Raw genomic sequence first — 25,296 nt, 5'->3', positions numbered from 1 at the left:
TCTGACAAGTCAGGACTTTCCACTTTCAGCTCACCTTCAAATTTTTTAAGTGGTTCTGCATTCTGGTCTGGCAACTTATCAGAGCTCAATAAAAGAAAAAAGCTCCCCAAATAAAAAGAAAATAGTTTAAATGCTTTTGGTATTTTCACTTTTCTTTGTCCCAACAATGCAGCTCTGTCCTCTCGGAATAAGAGTATGCAGGCCAAATACAGTATGCCATTCTCCCGGTTTCATTCCTATGGAGCGCCATTGATTCCTAACCACTCCCCCTCCAACCTCTCCTGATACACGCTGCAGCTGAATTTGGAGCCGCGTGCAGCCAGTGGGCTGACCCGCTGTAACCTCCACAGCGGCAGCCCGCGCGAGCCCTTGCCCCACTAAAAAGCAGATCGCAAAGCGAAGCAAAACAGAACCTGTCTCGAACAAAGCCTGCATTCAGAAGATTAAGCATAACACACGAAATGAACTTAGTTCCCACTGTGCGTAGAAAAATCCTTACACGGTTACAGGATACAGTACCACAACATAAATGGGGAGGTAAAAAGTGCCAGCACTGTCAGCAACCCAAAGATTTACAAATCTTCTTCTAGCTGAGGGAGGAGAACTGCTATGGGATTCACCATTATTCTCTCTGCTACAGGGATCAGAAATAAACTACTTTAATTACCTGATAAAACACAACCATTTGGTGCTAGAGAGATTGTATGCAACATGAAAAGTTGGTATCAGCCATCATACATCATCAGCTGCATTTCCTCTGCACTTACAATTCACTAAATCTGTACACGACACCTCCTGACAAATTGTCTGCATTCTGTGCTGTGAGTGACAAATTTAGGAATACTTGGTCAAGGGCTACCACTGGAAAGCCTGACCTCAAAGCCCCCAGGAAGAATTCACTTTCCATTACTAAAAATGCCCTAACTATAAATACAAAAAATGTGGACTTGTCTAATCACTATGTTATTCAAATGCAGCTTTGTTACATACACAGGGATTCTCCCAGCACAGAAGTTACCCACACAGTAAGAACAGAACAAATATTTAGAAGATGAACAACACAGCAGCGCAACCAGTTTTCCATATTTTAACATTGAGCCCAAGCTGAGCAACAAACATTGCTTATTACAGATCAGCAGCAGGTGAAGAAATCTGATACAGTGTCACAGCAGAAGGACTGAAGTTACAGAATTTCATTCCTACAGAGTTGCAATAGGTAGCACTGGAGAAACTGAGTTTTAAAAAGCAAGTGCTAGTAGCAGAAACTAACAAAAATGCAGAGCCGAGGCATTTGCTGATTACTCATGTCTCTACTCAGCGAAGTAGCCATATTCACCACCGCAGTACCGCCAGTGCTGGAGAAAGGAGACAAGCACCGTGACATACGGTTTCAGAGGCAGGCAGCGAGCCCTCCATGCCGGCCCCAGAGCGGACACCACCGGCAGCCCAGCCTGGCGCCCCGGCGCTGGCCGAGCATGCTGCTCGCAGGGCGCTGCCAGCAGAGACCCGCTCCAGCGTGGGACCGCGTCCTGCCCGGACGACGCGAGCGCTTGCAACACGAAGCACCACTACCCCGCGTGTGCTGGCAGCAGCCCCGAACGCACGTCCGAGAAAGCAACAGCAACTCCCTCATCACATGAATGCACTGCAGAAGAGCTACCGTCTGCTAAAAATAGCAGCACTGACCCCCACCCGGAACACATCTGAAGTGAGCTTTTTGTACTCTGAAAAATAAAAAAACCAAAAGGGGAAAATATTTTCTGTCTAGCTGAAAGTGATCTGGAAAAAAAGTAGTGCTGAAAACAGCTCATATTTTCCTTAAGCAATCAGGTCAAACAGCACACTACATTTCTGCCAGAGCTCGTGGCAGCTATAACCTCACATCACGATCCCCTGCAGCCTGCAACATGAGCATCTTCACAGATTCCTATTACCAGTTAAGCAGCTAAATGCAAACAGATTGAAGTCCTGCCTGCTGAAGACAGCACGGAAGCCTCATGAATTACATGGTCCCAGATGAAGCAAAAGAAACACCTATCAGTTCCTTGCTGCAACTTGCAAAATTCTTCTTCTTTTTTTTTCCTTAAGATTTCCTATTACAGTTAGCATGATCAGAGAAAAGTGGAAGGACCTGGCTGACTGTAAACATGGCTAAAATACGCAACACATTTGGTCTCAGTCCTTCAGCAGCTGGACAAAGGGTAAAGCATATAGCTTTCAGAAGTATATACTTCTGAAAAGTATATAGCCTGGAAAGATCCCCTCTCGTCCTCCTCAGCCAAGGGTACTTCCACAAAGCACCAAGGGCCGAGAATACCCCAAAGATTTCCGACAACAGCATGGATAAGCCCCTTGGGGAAAACATACCACGATAAGGCTTCTCTCCCCTGAATAAGCATACTAAGCATAACCTGTATGTTTCAGGAGACTTATGTGGAAAGGAAATCTATTCTTCTAGAGGAGAAATGAGAGAAATTCTTTCATAGCTTACTGCTGTATGATACGACAGCCATGTTCCCAAACAATCTATTCAAAGCAGATTTACCCTAAAAAAAGGAAGCTATGCTTAAGAGATGTTAATTTATTCACCAGGCATGTTTTCACAAGGATTATGTTCTGCTGATTGCTAATCAGCTTGGTTGTCTGCACTATATTCAGTCAAGGTGGGTATCAAATCTAAAACATAACATGCCGTGTATTTCTCTTGTAATTTTTCAGGTCACAAGCACAGATGATCTACATCAGGATGTTCTTCAGATTTATAATAATTGTCTGCTTAGCAGTAGTCTGATAAATTTCTAACATTCCTATTTTAGCAGAAATTCCGCTCTATTACAACCTGTTCTGAGCATGGCACATTAGGATTCATCCTCAGATGCCAATCTGCTAATTATTCCCATCGACCTGATGGGAATCTGCTTTTGCTGAGCAGTCCTGCTAAATAGCAACATTAGCAATGGCACTTGTTTAAAGAGAGAAAAATGACCTGAAACAAAAATAAAATATTAATAGGTGCATGAATTGCAGAAGTATTAAGACAAATTGTTAAGAACAAAAGATGGGCTTGAAAACACAAGTGTCTTGTTCTTCCTTCTCCTCCCCTCAATGTCAAAACACAAGCTTGGTTTTCTGATTTAATTGTTACCTCTCTTGGGTTTACAGTTTTGGGAAATAAACGACACACTTTGAGTTTAGCTGGTGAGTACACCTTTTGTTTTATTAGCAGTTCCTGCCAGTAGATCAAAAACGGAGGTGAATTTCAAAAGGGATTCTTGCCCCATCTCATTACTCAGTGATTGCACAGGCAGTTCTAAGGACAAGCATGCTCTGACTTAATACTGAGAGCGTAACTTTTTGCAGAAGCCATAGTAAAAGTAAGATTGTTGATCCATCTATAATACTCCAAAATTATCATGTTATTCCTTTCTCTCACACTGGTTTAAGTTTTATACTGATGAATATTTGGAAAGCAACTCCTTCCTTATGCCTTTTTTATTATTTTGTAATGTTATTAGAAAACTCCAGATGTCTCAGTTTTGGTCTGTTGAAAGCACATTCTAAAAATTGGTCACAATGAATTAAGGAAGTTTTGATCTAACTCACGTTGGTACATTTCAAGGGCTTACTGAAATAATGAAAATAATTCATTCTTACTCTCATTTTACTTTATAGGCTCTGCTTTACTGTATTACTGACCACTTGGGTCACAACAAGCCCACATAGATAAGGTCACTTATCCAAACAGCTGGTTAAGCAGTGTTTACTGTAGCACAGAGACATGCCAGGACAACACAGGGCTGCCTGGGCCGCTCCAGAGCCACTGCTACTGGCACCTTGTTGAAGAGCACTTCTAAAACCCCACTCGAGTCCATGATTGCTGTATAAGCACACAAATGTTTTCTGCATATGCTGCTCCAGAAGGTTTTGTGGCTACACAGCAATGCTATGAAAAAGAAAACAACTGAGTTGGCACTAAAGCAAGTTTGCTAATATGGGAATTAGCTCAGAGAGAAATTCTTAAACTTCCATTATTTTTAAGCAATAGCTTAGAAACTAAGTAGTGAAGACAGCGTCTTTCTCAGCCAATAGATCTGTACTCTCTCCAGGCAGCATCTACTCCAGCCAAAGAGACTGTCCATCTCCACTCCTTGACATCATTTCACTCACAACTGCTGCCTGAGTCACTCACCTCATTTTTCAGTAAAAATTATCCTGGTAAACAGTTAAGGCAGAAAATTTTTCATTAACCTAGTTAATTTTGACTGATGTTTGGGAGTCAAAAGAGAATAGCTGGATTTACACAGCAGTTTCCATCAAATGCATTATCTCCATTTTCCAGCTGTGCAAACTTAAGCATTCATCTCATGAAAGATTATAAAACAAAACAGTAGTGTACTAAAGAGCAGAACTGCAAGTCCTGCCTTCTCATCATACCAACGCTGCTTGCTTAACTACTCTCCTTGTTCAAAAACTGCCCTCCAAAATAGACAATAAAACTTTTCTGAAAGTACCCAGTTGCTTTCTGCTTCTTGATTGGACTGTTTTCACAGGTTTTTTATGAAAACTCTCCTTTGATTTAGCTGAGGACAGCTCGGCTTTGTTGTAAGACAACAAAGAGTATACATGGAAGATCGCACACAAACGTCACCCAGGAGACAGTCAAAAGTAAGCCATGAAAACACTCGCTCAGAAGCAACTCTGCTGCATAATTGCAGGAGAGTGTCTCATGTTGTCAAAAATAGAACTAATTTCTACACTGGCAGATGGAGTTTCAGTCAAAATATCCACTGAGCCCACTTGAAAATTAAGAGTTGTTTTTCCATGGTATAATGAATAAAATCTAATGCAATTTACTGCCCTGTTTACAAAATGTGATATAAATACCATTTGATAATTATTTAGGAATGAAATCAATAGAAATAAGAGGTTCACAGTACTTTAAAACACTGCGCAGCAAGCCTCTGGCTGAAATACTACTAAGGCTGCCAAGACATCAATGATGCTCTCTACACACAAGCTATTTAATCCGTCAGGTAATTACCTCCTGGAACAGAGCACTGGTTTAATCTAGAAATCAGGTTTACTCAGAAGGAAGTAAAAGAAATTCTAGACTGGTAATCCTCAGTAACCTGAAACACATGGCCAGACAGTGACAGATAGGAGCTGGTACACAGTGAGATTAAAATATATATATACAGATGATTTTAAATTAAAAGAGTGACATATAAGTTGCAATGTTTTTGTGGTAACACAGTCCCTGCATGTTATACACGCTCCTTGTTTTTTAGAGAAATGTGAAGTTTTTCTTTTCAAATCTTCTTGGCATTTCATCTATATTTAGACAAGCTTCAAAAAACCTGCCCTCTTTTACATACTAGCTGGAGCATACTATGCAAAACACTGCATCATTATTTACTTTTATTGCAGCCCTCTAAGAGAAACAGTTAATCCTATCCCTTCACTTTATTTTCTCCTATTCCCCTCCTATCTCAGTAACCATTTTCAGTCTGTACCAGCATGAAGGACTCTGCATCTTTCCTAAAACCCATGTCACCATCAAAACTCTTTTATTTAAACTCTCTCATTCTGTTGGACTCCTGGGTTACAACATTAATTCAACTCCTATTTTTAAAAACAAGGTGCAGTCCAACAATGGGAATAAGTATCTTAAAAGATCTGTCTGTGCTGAAACTGAAGTTATGAAACTGCTGGAATGATCTGAGGACCAGTCAAGTAGGAATAAGGGGAAAAACTTTCTAATAGTTCCATGATTTAAACTTATTTCACTCTCTCTAGAGCTACAAAGGCTACTGCAGCTAAAGGCAAGTGAAACAAACTACGCTGATATTGGATGTCAGCATGAGCTAAATTCAAGATTCAGATTACACCGTTATGTGAGCACTGTCATGAAGCCAGGGTAGTTTTGAGATCTGAGGGTAAGGTTGCAGGAGTAGCAGCTGAAGAAACATTTTTTTTGCTTAGGACCCGAAGCCTCCAAAACAAAACCCACACAACTTCATCATTACCGTCAGAGGCAACTTCTTCAAAATTTCAGAAGTGATATTTAAGTCACTACCTAATTAAAGTCCACGACTACAGGACCCAAGTACAGTAACAATCTAAAACAGATCAAAATACTTCCTTTCTGTGAACTTTTTCATCATTGCCTATAGTTCCTGCACATTGGAGATAGGATGACAACCAAAACACTTCCACAGTCGTATTGGTCACTATACCAGAGAAGTCTCCAAGTAGCTAGATTACTTACAAATACTGCCTCTCCTGCAGTAATTCCTATAAAGGTACATTTAGAATCCTTTGTCTTATTGACAAAAGTACCAAGTCCTTTAGATTCTAGCTATTATTTTTTCCACTTTTAGAGAAACAGTCCCAATGTTGTGCGGTGCCCGCTACAAACTACTAAATATACTAGAAAAATTTTAGTAGCACAATGATTACACATGATACTCCAAAAAGCAAGTGAGCAACATACTTTGGATATGAAACACTGTTGGAAACCCTTAAAAGTCTCAGTAACTCATATAAAGGTGATCTGAGGAGGCCATAACCTAAGACGCAGTCACAGTAGTCTAAAAACATGTATCAGATGTACAAACAGCTTGGACAGACATACCTGGTCTCTCTCTGCGAAGAGAGTTTGACGGCTGAACAGTGTTTGACGGCAGCCCCTTACCATTTGCTTCCTCTAGCTCCCTTCCACCTTGCAGTTCCCTTCTCACCCGTTGCCAAACAGTGTGTTGCACCATGCACGGGTGACAACAGAGGGGACCTCATTGTGCCGACTGCTCATATGAGATGTGACTAGAGAGGTCAACCCAACTCGTCTTTCCCTATCAGCACAGTTGCTGGGTGAGAAACTTTCCATTAACAAGGATGTGTGTCTAGGGGCAGGATTGCCAGCCATTCCCATAGGGGTTGCTGGCTCTCTGCTTTCTTGCTGTTTTATTCCCCTACTGCAGTCAATGTTACACTGATGTAAGCAAGGAAAGAAAGGAGTAAGACTATACCTATTCAGCTGACATTATTTTTTCAATTAACATTCATGTTCTTCAGGGGAGAGAACAGGGAGTGGGGAACCAGAAGGAAAGATGTCATTAAAGTTAATTTTTAAAAAACTGCTAACAAATGCTAAATAAATTCGAGAGTCATATTAGGCTCTCTGTCCGGCTCCCAGTCGAATTCAGGCTGAGTAAGATCATCTTTAAGGACTATGAAGGTTTGTGCAGTCACCACCAATTCAAACGTAGGTCATTTGTAATGGAGCTGTTTATTGCAACTGCTTTATACAGGCAGTAATTACCAAAGGGCATCTAAATCCCCCAGGCTGTACTGCCTACTGAAATTCCCTCCTCTGCACCTTCCAGTAGTTACAGTTAACTTCTTTGTCAAAGTCTATGAAAAAAATAAGGTGAAAAGAAAGGCTGGAGCAGCTGGAGTTTCTCACTGTCACTATACAAAATCAAAAGCGAAAGAAGTCTTAAAACAGGGTTATACTACACAAGGAGATGCAAGATTACATTACCCTGGTGACTACACAAAAAGTATTTTACCAATCAAAACCAAAAGACTAACCAGTGCCACAATCTGTATCCCAGAGAGGCTTAAAAGACAACAGGGCCGCCTCTCCAGAAGTGTCCTGTACAACACAGAAATAACCAGTCTGGGGGAGTGCAAGCTCCTGCCCCAGGCCCCACTCACCATCACATCAAAGGTCGGCGAAGGAGGGAGGGACAGACGGAAGGAAAAGGTGTTGGACCATGCCACACTAAAAACTCTGCTTCAGTTTTTCTCACAGATTTAACAGGGAGCCAACAAGAGGTTTACATACAACTCTGCTATACTCAAAGCAAAGCATGAAAGGATGCTTGTCCAGGAGCTTTAAAAACACTGTGGGGTAAGCAGCTGAGATTGAAAATAGCCACAAGAATGAGAAGGCACCACTGGGAAATTACACTAAACAAAAATCGCGAAAAGCCTCCAGGCTTTTGCTGGTAAAGAGGGGAAAAGGATTTTTGTTGTTGTTGTTGTTTCTTTTTCCCACCTTCAGATTAGAAAGGAGGGAAAGAACAAAAAACTAACACTGAAAATTGTATCAAACTACTGACTCCTAAATTTGTATCTTAATCTGCGTAGTACAACTTCCCCTAGAATGCAGCCTACCCTAACAGTAACTCAGAGTTTATTCAGCACTAGCAGAGGAAGGATGCCATTTATCATATAAAACCAACTACTGTGGAGAGGACTCGGCTGCTCCATAACAATCTCTTTTGCACTTGCAGATCTTGCCCTAATGTGTGATTTCCTAAGCATGACATATATATGACTGCAGCCATTTAATGGAATCATCTAACAGAACTAAAAATAACCAAGAAGAGTCTGAATAATAGAGGCCAGGAATACACTAAACCTAGAAGAAGTCAGAAGGATGCTACATAAATAATGTCACTGCCTTCAAATTACTGACTTTTTACTCTAGAAAGCAAATATCACTCCTATCTTCAAGGTCAAGAAAGAGGAACTGAGGAACTATGGGCTGGTCAGCCTCTCCCCCTGGTTGTTGTGAAGGTAATGGAGCAAATTCTCTCGGAAAATACTTCCAAACATATCAAGGACAAGAAGGTGACCAGGAGCAGTCAGCATGATTTACAACAGTGAAATCACACCTGACCAACCTGATAGCCCTGTGCAATCAGATGACTGGCTTGATGGACAAAGGGAGACCAATAGGTGTTGTCTGCACCCACAAATGCAGCAGGCCAGCTTGCCAGAGAGCAGCTTGGCAGAAAAGGACCTTGGGGTTCTGGTGGACACTAAATCGAACATAAGCCAGCAATGCACCCTCATGGCCAGAAAGGACAGCAGCATGCTGGACTGCATTAGGAGAAGTGTCACTATCAGATCAAGAGAGGTGATCCTTCTCCTCTATTCAGCACCAGTGAGACACTTCTGGAGTGCTGTGTTCAGTGCTGAGCTCCTCAATACAGAGACATAGACTTACTGGAGTGAGTAAGAGTCACAAAGGTGACTAAGGGACTGAAGCATCTCTCATACATGGAGCAGTTAAGAGAGCAGCGACTGTTCAGCCTGGAGGAGAGAAAGCTCTGTATGTGGGGGGTGGTGGATCTTATTCATGTGTATAAATATCTGATGGGAAGGTGCAAAAATGGAGCCAGACTTTTTTCAGTGGTACTCAATGGAAGGACAAGAGGCAATGGGCAGAAAGTGAAATACAGGAAATTCTGTTTAAACACATGAAAAAAAATGTAAAAATGTTTACCATAAGAGTGATAAAAACACGGGAACAGATTGCCCACAGATGTTGTGGAATCTCCATCCTTGGATATATTCAAAATCTCGGTCTAGCAGGGAGACTATTCCTTTCCAGAGGTCCCTCCTAATCTCAATGATTCTGTCATTCTATGACTTTCAAGATTCATTTTAAATTCTTCAATATATATAATATTGGAGTTATTGCCAAATGAACCCAACCATCAGACTGTCATTCATCAATAGTGAATTATACTGGTCTTGCAAAATTAATATCTACATACAGCATCCTTAAACTGTAAAGGAGACTCTTACAAAATGGAAGAGCACTTGCATATTAACATCATATTAGAAGACAGTGCTGGCCAGTTCCTTGGGGAGTATTTTTTATGATATTTGATTGTTCTGTACAGCTGAAACAGTGCCATACAGAGACAGGAAATGACTGCTCAGGTGGCAAATGCTGCTGTAATAGCTAAATGCCACCTTTACACCATCCTAATGCCAAGAATCTACTCCAGTCACACACGGAGAAGCGGCCTCTCTCATGGCCTCTTCCCAATGCATGCAGCATGGACTTCTACCTGGGAGACGTCCTGTCGGTGGAGAAGGTCTCAGAGTCAGGATCTGGTAGCTTACATTGATTGGTAAGACTGAACCATCCAAATTTATAAAATCTTCAGAATATAGAGTATACACATATACGCTTCATCAAATCTTAATATTTTTAATATTTTTTCACTACAAATTTTCAAGTTAAACAATGTCAAATTTCCCTTTATCTTGCTATAACAGTTAATTATGTGCAATAAAAAGGAAAAAAAAAAAAGAGAAAAGGAAGGTCATATTTTAGGCGGTTAAACAGTATCTTCTTGAAACAAATACTACCAGTGAAACCTGATAACCAAGGGCCTGGACATGAGGAAGTAAGAGCAGAATGGTCCCTAAGAAATACTCAAGAGAAAAAAAAGAAACCCACCAACCCGACTATTAGATAAAATATGACCCGAAAAATCAGAGGTAATAGCTAGAAACTACATGACAGTTTCAGCAATCAGGTTTAATGCACCACAGTCAGCAAAACACAAGCTTGCTAAACAAAGCAAAAAAAAAAAAAAAAAAAAAAAAAAAAAGTACTACAAAAGTGCACAAATTTAACTAACGGTTCATCATCCTCCAGATTGCTGAGAGCTTCTTTGTTTCTACACATAGACTACACGTGTGTGAATTAGCTGGTACTTGCATCTCCAGCTTTTCCCCTAGGCTCTCTAACCAGCCTTGCCTTTTCTGTTCTGTACCAGGAGGAGGAGTGTGTTTCCTATAAAAACCACACAGCCGGGGCCTGTGAGAAGGAGCTTGTAGCCATGTGGCTGCACTAGCACAGAAAGCCAAGCTCCCTGACCCTGCCAGGGTATGTGATCTCTCCGGTAATCCAACCCAAAACAGCTGTCAGCAAGAACCTGATCCCAGCTCCACGAGCGTGCAGACTGCAGGGTGAATTATATCGATAACTCAGCAAACAGCCTGGATGCAGCTGATCGCATCAGCAGAAAAGGGCTTACAGACTAGTCTGTCTGCATGACTGAAAGAGCTTCTTTAGGTAAAAACACCTACAACGGTATTAACATTTATTCCTTTCAGTCACCATATTCTCACTGCTTTATACGTTGTAACGGAGCTTACACAGGCGCTTTAGAAAATGATCCAGCCCGTGCCAGCTAGCAACACAACTATCTACTTAAGCAACAGCAGCTCCTCTCAGGAGAACAAGCCCCTAAAGAACTACTCTAGAAAAACAGCAGTCAAAAGAATAAATTATATTAAAGTTGAATTTTCATATCACACTTCACACTTAAATACAGTTATAGCCATTTCGCTCACTTGTGGGAAGCTCTCTAACCAAAGCAACCTGGAACGGGCTTTCACTTGCCCTGCAGATAACTGCACCAAGCAACGGAGGCAGAGGCTAAACCAGGCGTTGGCAGGAGACCGTGCACACCACCACACACCTCGGATGTGTCTTTTTAGAAATTAAATGTCAGATTAATAAATCTTCCCAAGGTACCACAGCAGAGTTCTACTCTGCTTTCTAACAGATCTAACAGTTCTCCTTTCTAAACAAATTACATTAATGACAGATGAAACCAAACATTACTAGATGCAAGTCTACACTGTTCAGAACAGAACAGTAAAAGAACCTAAGGTTCTTCCCTCACAGTTTGCAGACAAATTTAATTTTGGACTTCCTAACTTTAAAATCTCTCCCTCTAAACATCTCAGAGAAGCTTTACCACTGACAAGTAAGAAAGGGATAGAACTGAAGGATTCTTTTTCTTTTAACAGGAAAATGAAATGTGTGTCTAATTGGCATACGGCTCTGTTAAATAACATTGGAAGGTGTAAACAAATAGCCCCAGAAAAAGAATCCTGCCTCAACATATTGCTATGTTTTGGGGAGAAAAAAAAAAGGTAGAAAGGATGTTTGGGATGGAAAAGATGAAGAAAAATAAACAGCCACATCACACCAAAATACATTAGGGGGCTAATCTGTCTAGTGACCTACTCTGGAAGGTAGCAGAGCCCAAGAGTTACAGGGAGAAACACCAAAACAGTTGAGAAAAGGTAAGGTGACTCTGCACGTAAGGGGCAAGAAAACACACTACTGAAGCAGATAATTAAGAATTCTTATTTAGGCTCTCTGTCCACTCATCCAGTGCTTTTTAGCAGCATGAAGGAGGGACGATTTCTAACTTTGTTGATGAGGAAATTGCATTACAGTAGCTCTCTCTGCAGTCAACATGGGATCTAAAGTGAAGAATGACCACGGCAGAGACAATAGGACTCTTCCAAGAAACGGTTCCAAAGAGCTACTTTAGGAAGCTTAATGGCATATTCTTCAGGTCCACATTCAGGCAGACTGAGATGATTGCTCAAGGTGGCAAAGATAACCAAACATGACAGAAAATTATTTGTAGCATGAACCTGTAACAGCAGAATTATCAGAGAAAGGCAGTGCCAGGGGAGTCCCTGCAAATGTCCCTGTCCTCTGTTTTTTTACACTCAAACCAAAAAATCTCCTTATAAGGCAATAATTCCATCCATTTAAGATCAATTTTTTACTTAATGAAAGTATATTTATTTTGCCAATCAAAAAGATTCCCAAAGGATAATTGCACTATTCATGCAATTGCTCAATTTGCCCAGCCTAATGCTACACTTCTTCAGAGGCGTGTTTTTTCCATATGCATTATGAAAGTGCAGCACACACTGAATTTTATGAGCATTAAGCAAGATAGTATGAAATGTGATACAGTACAGTCCTGAATTTTACATATTTGATAAAATGTTTGATTCAAGGCTCATGAAAAGTTGACCTACTGTCCCTCAGAGTTCACTATATTTTTTTCCACACCATGAACAAAGACCTTTACAAGATATTTTACATAATAAAATTCTGCAAAAATATGTAAAAATCAAGTAGTGAATATCTGAAAAAGATCAACATACATCAATGGCTTTGAGAAAATTTGTAAAGGAAGAATTAGTATCTCTCCAAAACAGATCCATAACCATACTCCTTTAGGTAGGAAGCTCTTTTCTTTTCTTTTTTCTTTCTTTTTTTTTAAAGCAGATGTTTGTAATATGTTCAGTGTGGAAAATAGTGTAATGATACGATTTCTGAAACAAAGTATCTGCAGCAAAAAGCTTTCTATTTTTGCCACAGACAGCCAAACAGTAAATATTTGTCTTGAAATATCCTACAACATTTGAAGTCTCAAAGTTCCAGTTCTGAGTATCTGAGTTCCTCCCTTATCCCGCAAACGACAACTGCTTTATCGTTTGCATGGAGAAAGAACATGTTTATAGTAACTCTTTATCTAGTTATGAGAAAATGGGAGATACAGTTATATTGTGTGAAATGTGACTGAATTGCAACTGTCAATGTTTTGCTTGGCCTTTTCAGACCCAACTGAAAGTTATTTCGAGTCTAAAAGGGCACAATGATTTCTTTGCATAGTCTTTATCTTTCATTTGCTGCTGGCAAGTTATCTTTCAGCATAAAACAACAAACTCAAAAGCCTATTACATATGTATGACACAAGACTGAGTATTACAAAAGAGCAACATTTTGATAATAATCACAACCTAATTTAAAGGAATAAGTTATTAGAAAATTTCAGTAAGGTCAGTTTGGCTCATGCAAACTAAGAATCTAACCCACTGTCCACTCTGCAAGCAAATGAGAAACATCAAATGCAGCAGTGTGCTTCCATTTCCTTGGCTTGCAAAGGAACTATCACTTCTGATTTTTGAAGGTGCTGTTTCTTGTTACAGCTAAGCAGATCTAATAGAATATTGCCACTGAAAGGGTGCTCCAGCTCTCCTCCTCTGCATATCCCATCTTCACAAGCTCCTGCAGTCTCCCTTGGATCAGACCCAGCCGCATGCCAAGCTGGTTCAGGTGGCTGATCCAACGGTAGGCCGTCTTCCCTTCTCTCTTTTTTGGTGTGGTTAGTCTCCCACTGGATAAACCAGCTGAACTAACTCTGCACACAGTTGCACAAGTGCAAGATCTAACCCAAGGGAACAGTATGTGGCTATGAGTAAGAGGGAAGAATGAGACTGTTCCTTTCAGTGGCAAATACTGCTTAGGTTAGATTGGCTGTAATATGAAGCTGCATCTTAAGACACTCTATAGCAATTCCTTAGACTACAACTGACATGCACCAGATGTAGTTTGGGCCAGAAACACGCATATTTCAACCTCCTAGAACACAGAAAGCATGTACAGATATTTATGAAGTCACACTATCGTATTATTTTTCATATGACTACTGTGTTAGATTATGATGAAGCTACTTTAAAAAAAGTTTGGAGTAAGCATTACACTAATGTACACATGTATACATACATATATATACATGTACATACATACACGCATGCCAACTGATTTGCCAGCTCATATCATACCTGAAGCAACGCACTGCAATGAACATAAACCAAAGGTCCATAAGCATAATACTAAAATTCCTCAAAGAACAGAAAGTGGGTTTCCAGGAGCTTTACGAACAGGAATATGGAGTGAAGTGGAGTATGTGTTGCTCTGTGCTACCTTAAACACTTAGAAGAGCATTTGGCCCAAATCTCAGGACTTTCAAAGAAAAACAGCAGCAGTCAGGAGTAAAATTTGGTGGAGCTTAAGAGTTGAAATTCTGGTGAAAGTGAAAAGAGTTATGGGTAGGACAGATGCGCAGGGTGTACTTACACAACAAAATTCCCATGCCGTTACAGATACATAAGCTCAGGTTTTTCATGAGTTTGTCTACAAAGCACGGCAAAAATAGGGAATAGAGTGGAATATCATATCTATTCTGGGTTTAGTTTAAATTGCCAAAGTACAAACAGAAATCAGGATGTGCTAGAATAGACCAAGTCTCTGTACAACTGTGTGTTTAGCAGTCCCTTTACCAACTCTCTTTTTGCTTGTTACAGGCTAGATTACTTAAAAGTCTATCTTCATTTTGGTGGGCAGAAAAGCTCAAAAAACTTTGATAGAAACACTGCATTTATATATTCACTACTTTCAAATTACTGTAAACTAAGTTCAGATCTCTATGATTCTATGCTGGCTTCCTAACAGTCAAGGAGTTATATTAACAGAGAAGATGGTCCTTGAAATTTATCTTCTGCTCTTCAGAGTATCAGGATTCACTAAAGAAAATGGGCTTAAGTATGGAGTTGGCTATGTTAAAAATCGATGTGATTAGACCCAGTATTACTTCTCCTCTTCCAACCATATATTTCTTTTTTTTTTTTAAGCAGGATGCATCATGTTCAGCCACAAATAACTTTCAGGAGAGCAAGAGACAGAACACACCATACTGCAGAACACAGAAAACTGCTGACTTTACCTAGCCGTAAGACATATTAATGCTACCATGAATTTTCTTGACGGTATAATATCAAATGTAGCACACAATCTACAGGTGGGTGCAGTGGCCTCATTTCCCCTTGCTAAAAAGTAATGTTCCGTAGAGGAAAAATGGCAGAAAAGTCTGATGTCTGAACTTACCGAACTCTCACGAGGCACACAGATCACACGTGGCCCATGTAAAACCCTTCCTACTTCAAAGCTCTGGGCTGCTTCAGTTGACTGCATTAATGCAAGCAGCAGTACTGAAGTGGCTATGCCTGCTTGTGGATTATAGGAGACAGTCATTCAAAAAGTCACTTAGCATAAATATTTCCTTCAAAGAGAAGGCAGCGCTTTAGAAGTTACATGGCAAAGAAGGTATAGACAAAAAACACGGGAGAATGTGCGTTTAACAGCCAAGTTACTGCTGCATAAAAGCAGTTTAACACAAAATGTCATTGAGGATTCTTTTCTTCGCCCTTGGAAATTGGAAGAAGGGGGAAACTTACCTAAATTTTGAATGAATACAAAGCCTGGCTAAGATTATGTCTGAGCAATAGGAAGCAATAGCTTGCAATTCCCTCAGTGTATGAAAACAAATGAAGGCAGCATGGAGCTCTTTAGCTGGACACTTCAGGAGAAAAGAAGCCACAGCAGGTAAATCTGCCTCCTCTACACTGGGGTGGGTTGGTCTTATAGGCAACAAAGCTGAAACACAACAAATTGAAGACATTTGCTCAATATCACTGAGACGGAACTAGGAACAGCATCTGTGAGCTGCAGTTTCATGGTTTGTAGGTTTAATCAAAACTGTCACTGCCAGACAACTCTAATCACTGACCTGTTCCAACATCCCTGTGACAGTTTCAATTTGTTCAGGAAAATTTAACAGGTAAATTTATACTTTATACTTGATTGTGATGTCCATCCACATCATATTTCTGCTAGACCCCTACTGGCTTCCTTATCAAGTGTTTCTTTTTTTTTTTTTTTTCCCCGCCTTTTTGTCTTCCCTCTTCCAGTTATCCTTCTTATTGCCGGAGCAGCAAGCATGCGGCTTCTGCTTTTTCTCTGCCCATGTAGGGCAGGTGTGAGGCCACAGTCGTTTGCAGGTGCACCCTGCCACCTAAAAATAAGCAAGCCAGCTAGAGCTAGGTCTGGCAATAGTCATGCACCTGTGGCTCCGCATCATTCAGCGGTGCCTGCTGTGGTGTGAACCTCCAGCACTATGGTTGCCTGCAACATGGCAGAGATATTTACAACAGAGCTGCTGCCTCTGTTGTAACTTCTCTCACTCCGTATTTACTCCCCATCACCCTTCAAAAAGCCAGCCCTGGCCAGCTAGCCACTTTCTGAAGGAGCTGGAACTTTATTACGCAGCATCTCACCTACCTCCCGCTCTCCATCCTTCTGTACCGCTAACGTGAGCTACACTAGATGCGCCTCTCCCTTCGTAACAGCATTGTACCAACAGAGCACACCATCGCCAGAGCATACCAGACCAGGACGAAACATCCATGCTGATAAACATGAACAGGTAGGTGTTTTTTAATGCAGTGTTCTCATTCCTGCATGCACAGTATCTATAAGGATCTGTTACAACCCATTACTTTTCACTCCACATAGATCTTCCCTGGACAAATAAAATTTTGCTTTACAGGTCTTCAGATACTGTTCCTAAGGATAAATTCTGAAAATGAGGAAGTTTAATTTCAAAAGGAAGATTACATTAAAGGCCTTTGAAACTCCATGGCCTCTGTTGACAAATACAAGAGCTTACATAAGCTTCCAGCAACCAGATTCCAAAATACAGGAGTTTGGGATACCTTGTTTGAAAAATTGATTACAACTTAAGAAAAGTCAGCCTCCCTACCCCAGCAGTTTGGCTGCTCTTTTAACTAAAATAGCAACTGTAGCCTAGAAAGCAAAATCTTCTCTTAACTTCACAGTTTGCACAGTTTTTTGTGGCAATGAAGATGCTAGCAAGAGCAGAGACCAGATGAATCATTTACATTTTCTGGAGGTTTAAAGAGAGTCTTCTGCAACTGCAGCTTCTTTCAGTGCTGGCTTTAACATCTGTTATTGAATGTCCTCTGGCTTCCTCAGGCTTGTCTTCACCCGTGGACTACAGGGCTTCTGATCACTCAGAGTATGCACAGAACTCCTTAACGAAATTAAGATTTCAGAAAATATCATCAAGAAAGAGAAAACCTGCTGCCAGCTTCTAGATCAAAGCGGAAAAGAAATATACACACAAGAAATTACCATGCATAGAGAGTATTAGCCAGTCTGTATCTTCTTCATTAGATGCAGGTTGATTAAAGCATACTGAATGCCTTTAATTTCCCATTTCCATGTAAAACAAATCAGCTGGACTAAATCTCTGATTTTTGATAACTTTTCATACTTTTTTATGCATATATTTAAGTAGTCACTAGGTTGCAGAAGAGTTCCAGTCCTCCATGAACTGGATCTGTTTTGAATAAATAACCTGAAATTTAAAAAAGTTTGTGATTTTTCATCACTTTTTTGAACCATAAGAGATATAGTCAGGATGTGTAAGGCAGCACAGAGTAAGAATCTGAATGCAAAATCTGAATACAATGTTATCTCCTGAGGATTATAATGTGTCAAAATATATAGGAAGCTTTCTTTCTAGCTTTAAAAGTAAAATTTAAATCTGTTTAAGTTAGATCTCAAGGAAAACTCTATTGATCTGAAGGACTAAATGATGATTGCATTTTAGAATTTGTATCTCACAATAAGAAACTGGGTTAAATCTTCCAACACCGAAGAAAACAGCATTTCATTTTTCTCCTGTGTTATTGAATCAGAATACTCAGTAATTCATAGCTTGTCTGACTGAGTTCCAGCATAGGTGCTGCACAGTCAAACCTCAGGGAAGCTCCTCGCAATGTGCCTGATCTGCACAGCTGAAACATAAGTAAAAGCTGTGCAACCCCTGCTTCTGCACTTTTTATGGAGAGCAATGCTCTGCTGCAGAAGGACATCCCGCTTTGGAAAGTCTCTTCACAGGAGTGCTACCGTTTCCCAGAAGGTGAGCAGGAGGAACGTGCACACAGCAAAAGTGACTGAAGACAGACAACCGAACTGTAACGCGCATACTCCTCTTACCAGAAGACAGAGCCATTGAGTACCCCAGCAGTGTGCTACAGTCAGTCCCACAACAACTTCATAAATAGCCACTACTTCTAGAAATGAGATTTTTTGTTCCCTCTCCTTTGTTTCAGGAAGAGAGTCTTCCTCATGAAGACGTGGCAAAAGTCCTTCTGTTCTCCTCAAAGAGAGGCAATGGAATGGAAAGACGCTGTGCCAAGCAAATCTCCCCCAAAAAATTAATTACTGAAGAAATTGCCAGCAGCTGTATTACTGCGTACTCCCAAAACAGAATACAACTGCCTTTACAGCCGAAGTACAAGATGTATTCAAGTGAATCCATTCCAGAAACAGAAAATTCTTCAGAAAATGAGAGGACAAACAGGATGTTTTACCTAAGCGTGTGGAACCTCTGACTGTCCGACAGAGTAGAAACGTCTTTGGCCCTGGTCTCGTTTGGAATTTTGCAGCTCATTAGTAAATGCAGGATGTTATTTGCTTATCACAGATTCTAATGTGATCCATAAAAGAACAGGACCCAAAGTTGAATATAGTCCTGTTCTGAGCAGGTTGCTGGACTAGGTGCTTTCCAAAGATCCATTCCAACCTGAACTGTTTTATTCATCTTCTCTGAATGAGCAACCTCGGAGGAACATGGAAAAAAAAATGTTTTTTTTCTGTCTTTGTAGAGAAACCTTTCCCTATCAATAACTTGCACTATAATAAAGACATCAACAGGTTTTTAATTCCTATGCTACAAGTTCAAAGGTGACTCAAAAGCTGACTTCTCCTGAGCCCTCCTTCTCACTGCTTTTATAAAATAGAGTGTGCTGAACCAGCAGGTTTTGATCCAAACCTAAAACCCCCCTCTAACAGCTTGGTTTCAGAGCTAGCATATATCAGAGTCTCATCTGTTTGCCTCTCAATTTAGAGAGATAGAGATGGTATATTTGCATGGATGTTTTTTTTTTAAAAAAAATGTAAACTGGGTTGTCCTTGTAAAATCCATCCATCCATCAGCTACTTGGGAGGAAAAGCAAAAAAAAGTATGCTGCTTAAGACTGTATTTACATACCACAGTGAGAAGAGTGACTGTACCACCCACAAGTATATCTGAGACAATCTAGATGACTCGTGGCAAAAAGATCAAACACACCTTTTTCTAGGACAAAACAATCTAAGAGGCTAGTCAGCTTTTACACTGGAAGGTTTTTTTTTTTTTTTTTTTTTTTTTTTTTTAATAGTTCTTTGAGACAACATGCTATTGGGTTGCAATGACTTTACAGAGTACTCTGCATTTAATACAACAACAAAGGTTCCCCTTAGGGTACAGGCTCTGAGCATCCCAAATACAAGTGTGAGTAGACAACTTAATTGCCCTCACCAAGCATGATACGGATTCATGCATGAGAAGTATAAGACTATGTAAATGAAGAATATACCTGCTTGTTGATGCATTAACCTTGAGCTAATTATCAACTCACTAAATCATCAGAATGTGCTAAAGGGAAAATCTCAGGAAAAGCTACTTGGCTTTTTGGGTACAGACCACGCAACAGCAGTGAGAAGCCTGCAACAGTTGGAGCTGGATACATTTAACTGACCATCCAGCCGCTGAGAAGAGACACACGCAGCGCGCTGAACCGAAGCCCCCGCGGGCAGCAGCTGTACACGGACTGGGTTAACATTCAAGGAGCGATGGCAACCAATTCACAGACAAAGCAGGACACCAAGTCGCTTCCATTCATTACTTGATCTTTAAGAGACAATGTACCCTAGTATTACTCCTTTAACAAATGGTTATATGAAGAGCTGTATGTTTAAAAATCAGTTTGAACTTTTTTTTAGACATTCTCTGAAACAGACATCTTTACACTCATTCTCTTCCTCTGAACATTGCTATTGTACCACTATCGCTATTAAGCCTGAAATCTAACTGGTTTTCATTTGAAATAGACATTATATAGAAATTTTAACTATATTCTCATTCTTTCTGCCTTGAAGATAGGGCACAGTATGCTCGAGCTCACCTGGCAACCACAGACTGCACAATCAGAAATGTGGCATCACTCACCAGACACAGGAGAGTACTGGGCTCTGCAGCAAGGGCCAATTTCAATCAAATTAATTTTGAAGACTGCTCTCTGACTGTGGATATCTGTAACTTTTGATTTGGCTTTTAAGAATGCATTTACAAATGACAGAAATATCTACAGCCTATTTCTTTGATTTGAAAGATGTGAGAGTTCAGATGTAAATGGGCTGCTTTGTTAACTAAAAGCAACACTATAGTTTTAACTGTTAAGAATTGAATCTAACAGCTAGGAGGAACTGTGTTCAAGTTAATGATCCTCCACCCACTGTCAAACATATCAAGCAATATAAAATTACTTTAAACGGACCTAAAAGCTTCTACTCCAAAAAGCTTCGCAAGCACCCAAAGATCTCTGTGTAAACACAAATCACTGCAATGCTGAGCCAGGCCACAGTAAGCAATCCAGCCATGTCCCCGCTGCCGGACAGGGGGATGCCAGCACCACCACGCTTTCTGCTTGCTTGCAGCGCTGCAGAAACTCTGCTCATGAACTATTTCAGCAGGAAGTAGTTTGTACACAACGTGGGTTACCTGAAGGCTTCAACCCTTTTTGAGGAATTGTAGCATTTTTAAAAAGCGATGTTTAATAATAGAAATATGCTATTAGTATTCCTGGAGACCAACTTAAATTTCACCCCACCTTTATACAAAGGGTAGCAGAGCTCACTTTACAAGACCTCTCACTAATGCTGCTTCTTTGCAGTGATGCTGGCTGGCAAGAGACAGTTTCTTTTCAATTTTCTGCCTGGCAGCCATGTACCAGGTTGCAATCAAGTCACTATAAAGGATACTGGTACCTGCAGCAAGTTTTCTGCATCAATATAGATGCAGAAAGATATCAGTCCACTATATATTAACTTCATAGCCAAATCTATACATCACATAGAAGCAGTTAACCATCCTTCTTCAAACACTGTCACCAGACTGTTAAGCTGGGCTCTGAAAGTGCTCAAACTCTGGATATGATGCAACAAACCATTGGTATGTATCTTTATGGCAGAAAATAAGATTTATGAAAATACATTTATTCTTCACTATTACATGAAAACAGTGAGTTGTTTTACAGGGATTCCATTCTGTGCAACTTCTGTGTCTGGATTTAAAAGAAACGTATGGAATTCTTGTAGGTAACTATTGCACTAGAATTGCAAGTTATTACGCAGTTTTTCAAACCCTTTCCTAATCTAAGATCGTAATAAGGAGCACTTAGGCCTTTATGTTAATAAAACTTGAGTTTTAATTAGACTGCCTAGAGGCTATCTATGGTTGCAACGTTTTGTGATGGATTGGTTTCTTTAAATGTATGACATCTAAATGATAGCTGCCTTTGAAATTCTGCACAATACCAAAGACCCCAAAATGATTAAGAAACCTTGAACTTCCTTCCACCTCTGATTTTACACTGAACCCTAGTCACCCAAGGTTCAATGCAAGAACAGGAAAACACAATGCAATCATTGGCTTTTTGGTCAGTGAGTTAACCAGTGTTACAACTACACAGTTACCTGGGACATGAGAAGTAGTCCTCTATTCATTATTACACATACTCACTTCCCCCATACTTGGCATCTCTCCCTTCACAGCACTAAAGCCATCAACATGCATCAAAAAGTGTCCTTCAAAGCCAATACTTCTGACCCAAGTATATTTGAATTTTGCTGCAGACTCTTGTTACTCACAAACAGTTTTCACTTTACAGCCCAGGCACTGAAGCTTGTGAAGTTAGCATCTATTCACATAGGCTAATGTTCATATATTCACTGATCAAAAATATCAGAAAAGCAAGGTTAAAGTTGATCAGTAATACACATATTTCTTGAATGTCAAGTTAGGTATTCAAAGCTTTGATGTTTCAGGTCAACAAAAATCTGTAAGAGTCTTTCAAGTGTGTAGTGCTTATTGTTAAACCTTGGAAGAAATGGTTTGAATGGTCTTAGAGAACTAGGAGGCCTTTTTGGTCCAGCTTATTATTTTTTTAGATCATTTGAATATGTGTAAAAGGTTACTTATTTGTTTTTTGGCACCAGCTCTGGCAGTCAGATCTGGATGTCTAGATGAAAATTACATCAAAAGGAATGAAATACAGTATTCAGCTGAGTAATATGCCTGTTGCTCAAAACTTATGATATATCTCTCTGTTGGGTACAGATGGTATCTGAGATATATCCAATTAGCTAGAGACATGACAGCATGAAATGGCACGAATAGCTTGAACACAGTCTCCTCTTTTGCAAAATTAACCACGCGTTCGCAAAAAGCTTTCGCCTCTTAGCACAGCAGCAACAGAGATATTTAGGTTTCCATTGCAGTGTCAGTGGCATTTCAGGCTGGGACATTCCCCTCAGCAACATAAAGCAACATATAGGTGAAAGAGCATGCATTAAGACTTTTATTTCTCAAATGAGCAGTTCTTTCCTCACTCCTGATTATTTAAATAGTTTGGATAATGCACAGCTTTTTCTACCTGTTCAGTCGATTATCTCACTTTACAGATGTCTCATTCCTAATATTTAAAATCTCATATTTTATGTAACCATCTCTTTCTACCACTCTGTGTATAAACATCGTTCTCCCTTCAACTCCGTTACAGTACAAAAAGGATAATTTAACATAATGTATGGAGACTATGGGGTACCTCTGAACCTCTGCAGAGGATCTATACAGCATTTCAGAAAAAAATGATTAAAAACTCTAGGTTAAATGAACTCATACATAGCCCAATAAAGAGGCAGAAGGATGGAACAGATCAAGTTATCAGATTATTGCAAATACATTACCATAATTAAACAACAAAGCACTAAACACAAATGCAAAAAGAGCTCCCAATCTGACAGCTATCTAAATTTATAGCACTTTATCCTACCACGTAATATCTATGACTAAGAGATAATTTCTCTACTTGATTCCAGGACTCCATACCTCTGTAATACAGTAAGTATTATTTCTGAGATTAATGGGCCTGATCCCAAGATATGTCAGACTCCTACTGGAATTAATGCTTTGTGCGTACAGAACAGAGGAATACTTTTTAATCTCTAACTTAAAGGCAACCTACATTTAATTGAAAGAAGAAACACACATTAACTAAAGCTTATTTAAATAAGAAAAAAAGATAGTAAACTTTAGTCCTAATCCAAAACAATAGTCCTGAACACTGAGGACCAGTGGGCAGTAGTTCTGCACTAATATTTCACATGCTTTGCAATCCACCCTCGAGTGAAACACCTCCTACTCACCAACTTGAAGCTTTTCAATTCTTCTGCTGCTATTGTCTTGTTGCCCATGTGATCAGGCTGAAATAAATTATTTCTGAGGAAGGAAATATTTCTTTCCCTTGTGAAGCTTTTGTTCCTCACCAAGAGGATTCCCATTGGTGGCGCAGGCAGTGGGTTTCAGCGCACCCCACAGGCAGACGTGCTTGAGCAAGCAAAAACAATAGTAATGGACTCTGACACCTTCCCAACTAAAAATCTGAAAAATCCAAAGACAGTAAGCACATTCAGGCTTCTGAATATAGCATTCACTTAGAGATGCTGTGCTTTTAGTCTTTGAGAGACACATCTGGAGAGGGAAAAAAAGAGAGTTTGGAAACATGAGGAAACTTGCGAATATTACACATTCCATTTTCATTACGCAGAACAGTTTCTAACTATATACCAGCAATATTTTAAATATTGCTATAATATACTATTTTGCTTTATCCAAGCTGCTTTAAAATTCCTCTTTATGAGCCTATCATATACCAGTATACCAAATCCTTACTTTCTGCAACACTCACCCCTTCCCTTCTTCCTCTGAGGTTAGCCTGGTAGCTGTAACAACTACCCACTCACCTGGAACATTTCAGTGTGCTAAAACGATGTGCTCATAGTAGATGTTTAAAATGGGCAACATTACAAACAAAACATTCCCAAATAGGCAATTAAAAAAAAATCAAAGTTTAACTTCTCCTTCCTTGCATTTACTGATGCATTTGTTAATTTGATTGTTCTTTTATTTTTGTTTGCCAATACGAAGACCCCAAGGCGGCTGAACAGCACTTACTTGTGGACAAATCAAAATCCTCTGTTTTATTCTAGTGCTTTGACTTTATTTAATGGTACACACATAGCTGAGAGTATTCTTCCAGTGGTAAGATGAAAGTGGATAGACAGCATGACCTATCTGATCTTTATGTCTAGAGAAGAGAGGTCACGTAAAAGCACTTCAGCCACACATGGCCTACAATCGTTACTATAGAGGGAGGAGGATTGTAAGTATTACAGGTATAGGTGGACTATAGGGACTCCACTGGTACTAAGCTTAAAAGCAGGGTGATGATATACAACCCCTTTGATCCTCACCATAACCACTAATCTACATAAACATGAAAGCTATATTTGGCGATGCAGTATTTCCAAATCATAGATTTACATGGTTCAGGCATGCCTACATACTGCCCCTACTCTCACATACGCATTCTGCAGTTTCACTAATTCACAGAAGATATCACAATCTGAGCTTAAAAATACTTCAGCTCCTTTTTGAAGGACTGATTTACAACCTCACTCCTCTTGGCAAATCCACTGATATGCTACAATCAATACTGAAAACTGATTTCAGGGCAGGTTTTTGCTGGTTAGCCCCCAACATAAAAGGTTATCTCATGCTTTTTTAAACACTCCTTCAAATTTCATTTTCTTTGGCAGTAGTTAGTAATTCTGGAAATTAACCTTTTACTTGTTATGAATGTTTCAAAGATGACAACATTAGTGCTACCTGGCTTCCAAGAGTTAAGCATAATTTGTGCAGACAACATGGAGAAAGAAATTTTTTGTAGTTGCGTGTTTACCAACATCACTCAAGACAAAAAATAACTTCTATCATGTGGTCTTGGCCTGAA

The 25,296-nt window shown here is 39.9% G+C and overlaps 1 protein-coding gene across 7 annotated transcripts in view; it reads right to left on the bottom strand.

The window, feature by feature from the left end:
- The window catches only part of TMCC1 (transmembrane and coiled-coil domain family 1), a 118,521-nt gene that overhangs the window by 39,026 nt on the left and 54,199 nt on the right, over window positions 1–25,296 (bottom strand). Inside the window, exon 1 of one of the 7 annotated variants that reach the window (XM_062585162.1) lies at window positions 23,651–23,735. The exons of the other annotated variants lie outside the window; for them this stretch is intronic. Within the exon in view, the coding sequence (XP_062441146.1) occupies window positions 23,651–23,698 (48 nt within the window). The 5' untranslated portion in view covers window positions 23,699–23,735. Of the gene's footprint in view, window positions 1–23,650; window positions 23,736–25,296 lie in introns of those variants that run through there. 7 annotated transcript variants of the gene reach the window in all.

The sequence above is a fragment of the Rhea pennata genome, chromosome 12, assembly GCF_028389875.1.
Source record: "Rhea pennata isolate bPtePen1 chromosome 12, bPtePen1.pri, whole genome shotgun sequence".
Taxonomy (NCBI): Eukaryota; Metazoa; Chordata; class Aves; order Rheiformes; family Rheidae; genus Rhea; species Rhea pennata.
Note: the sequence above shows the minus strand (reverse complement) of the source record. Positions and strands in the feature narration are given on the sequence as shown.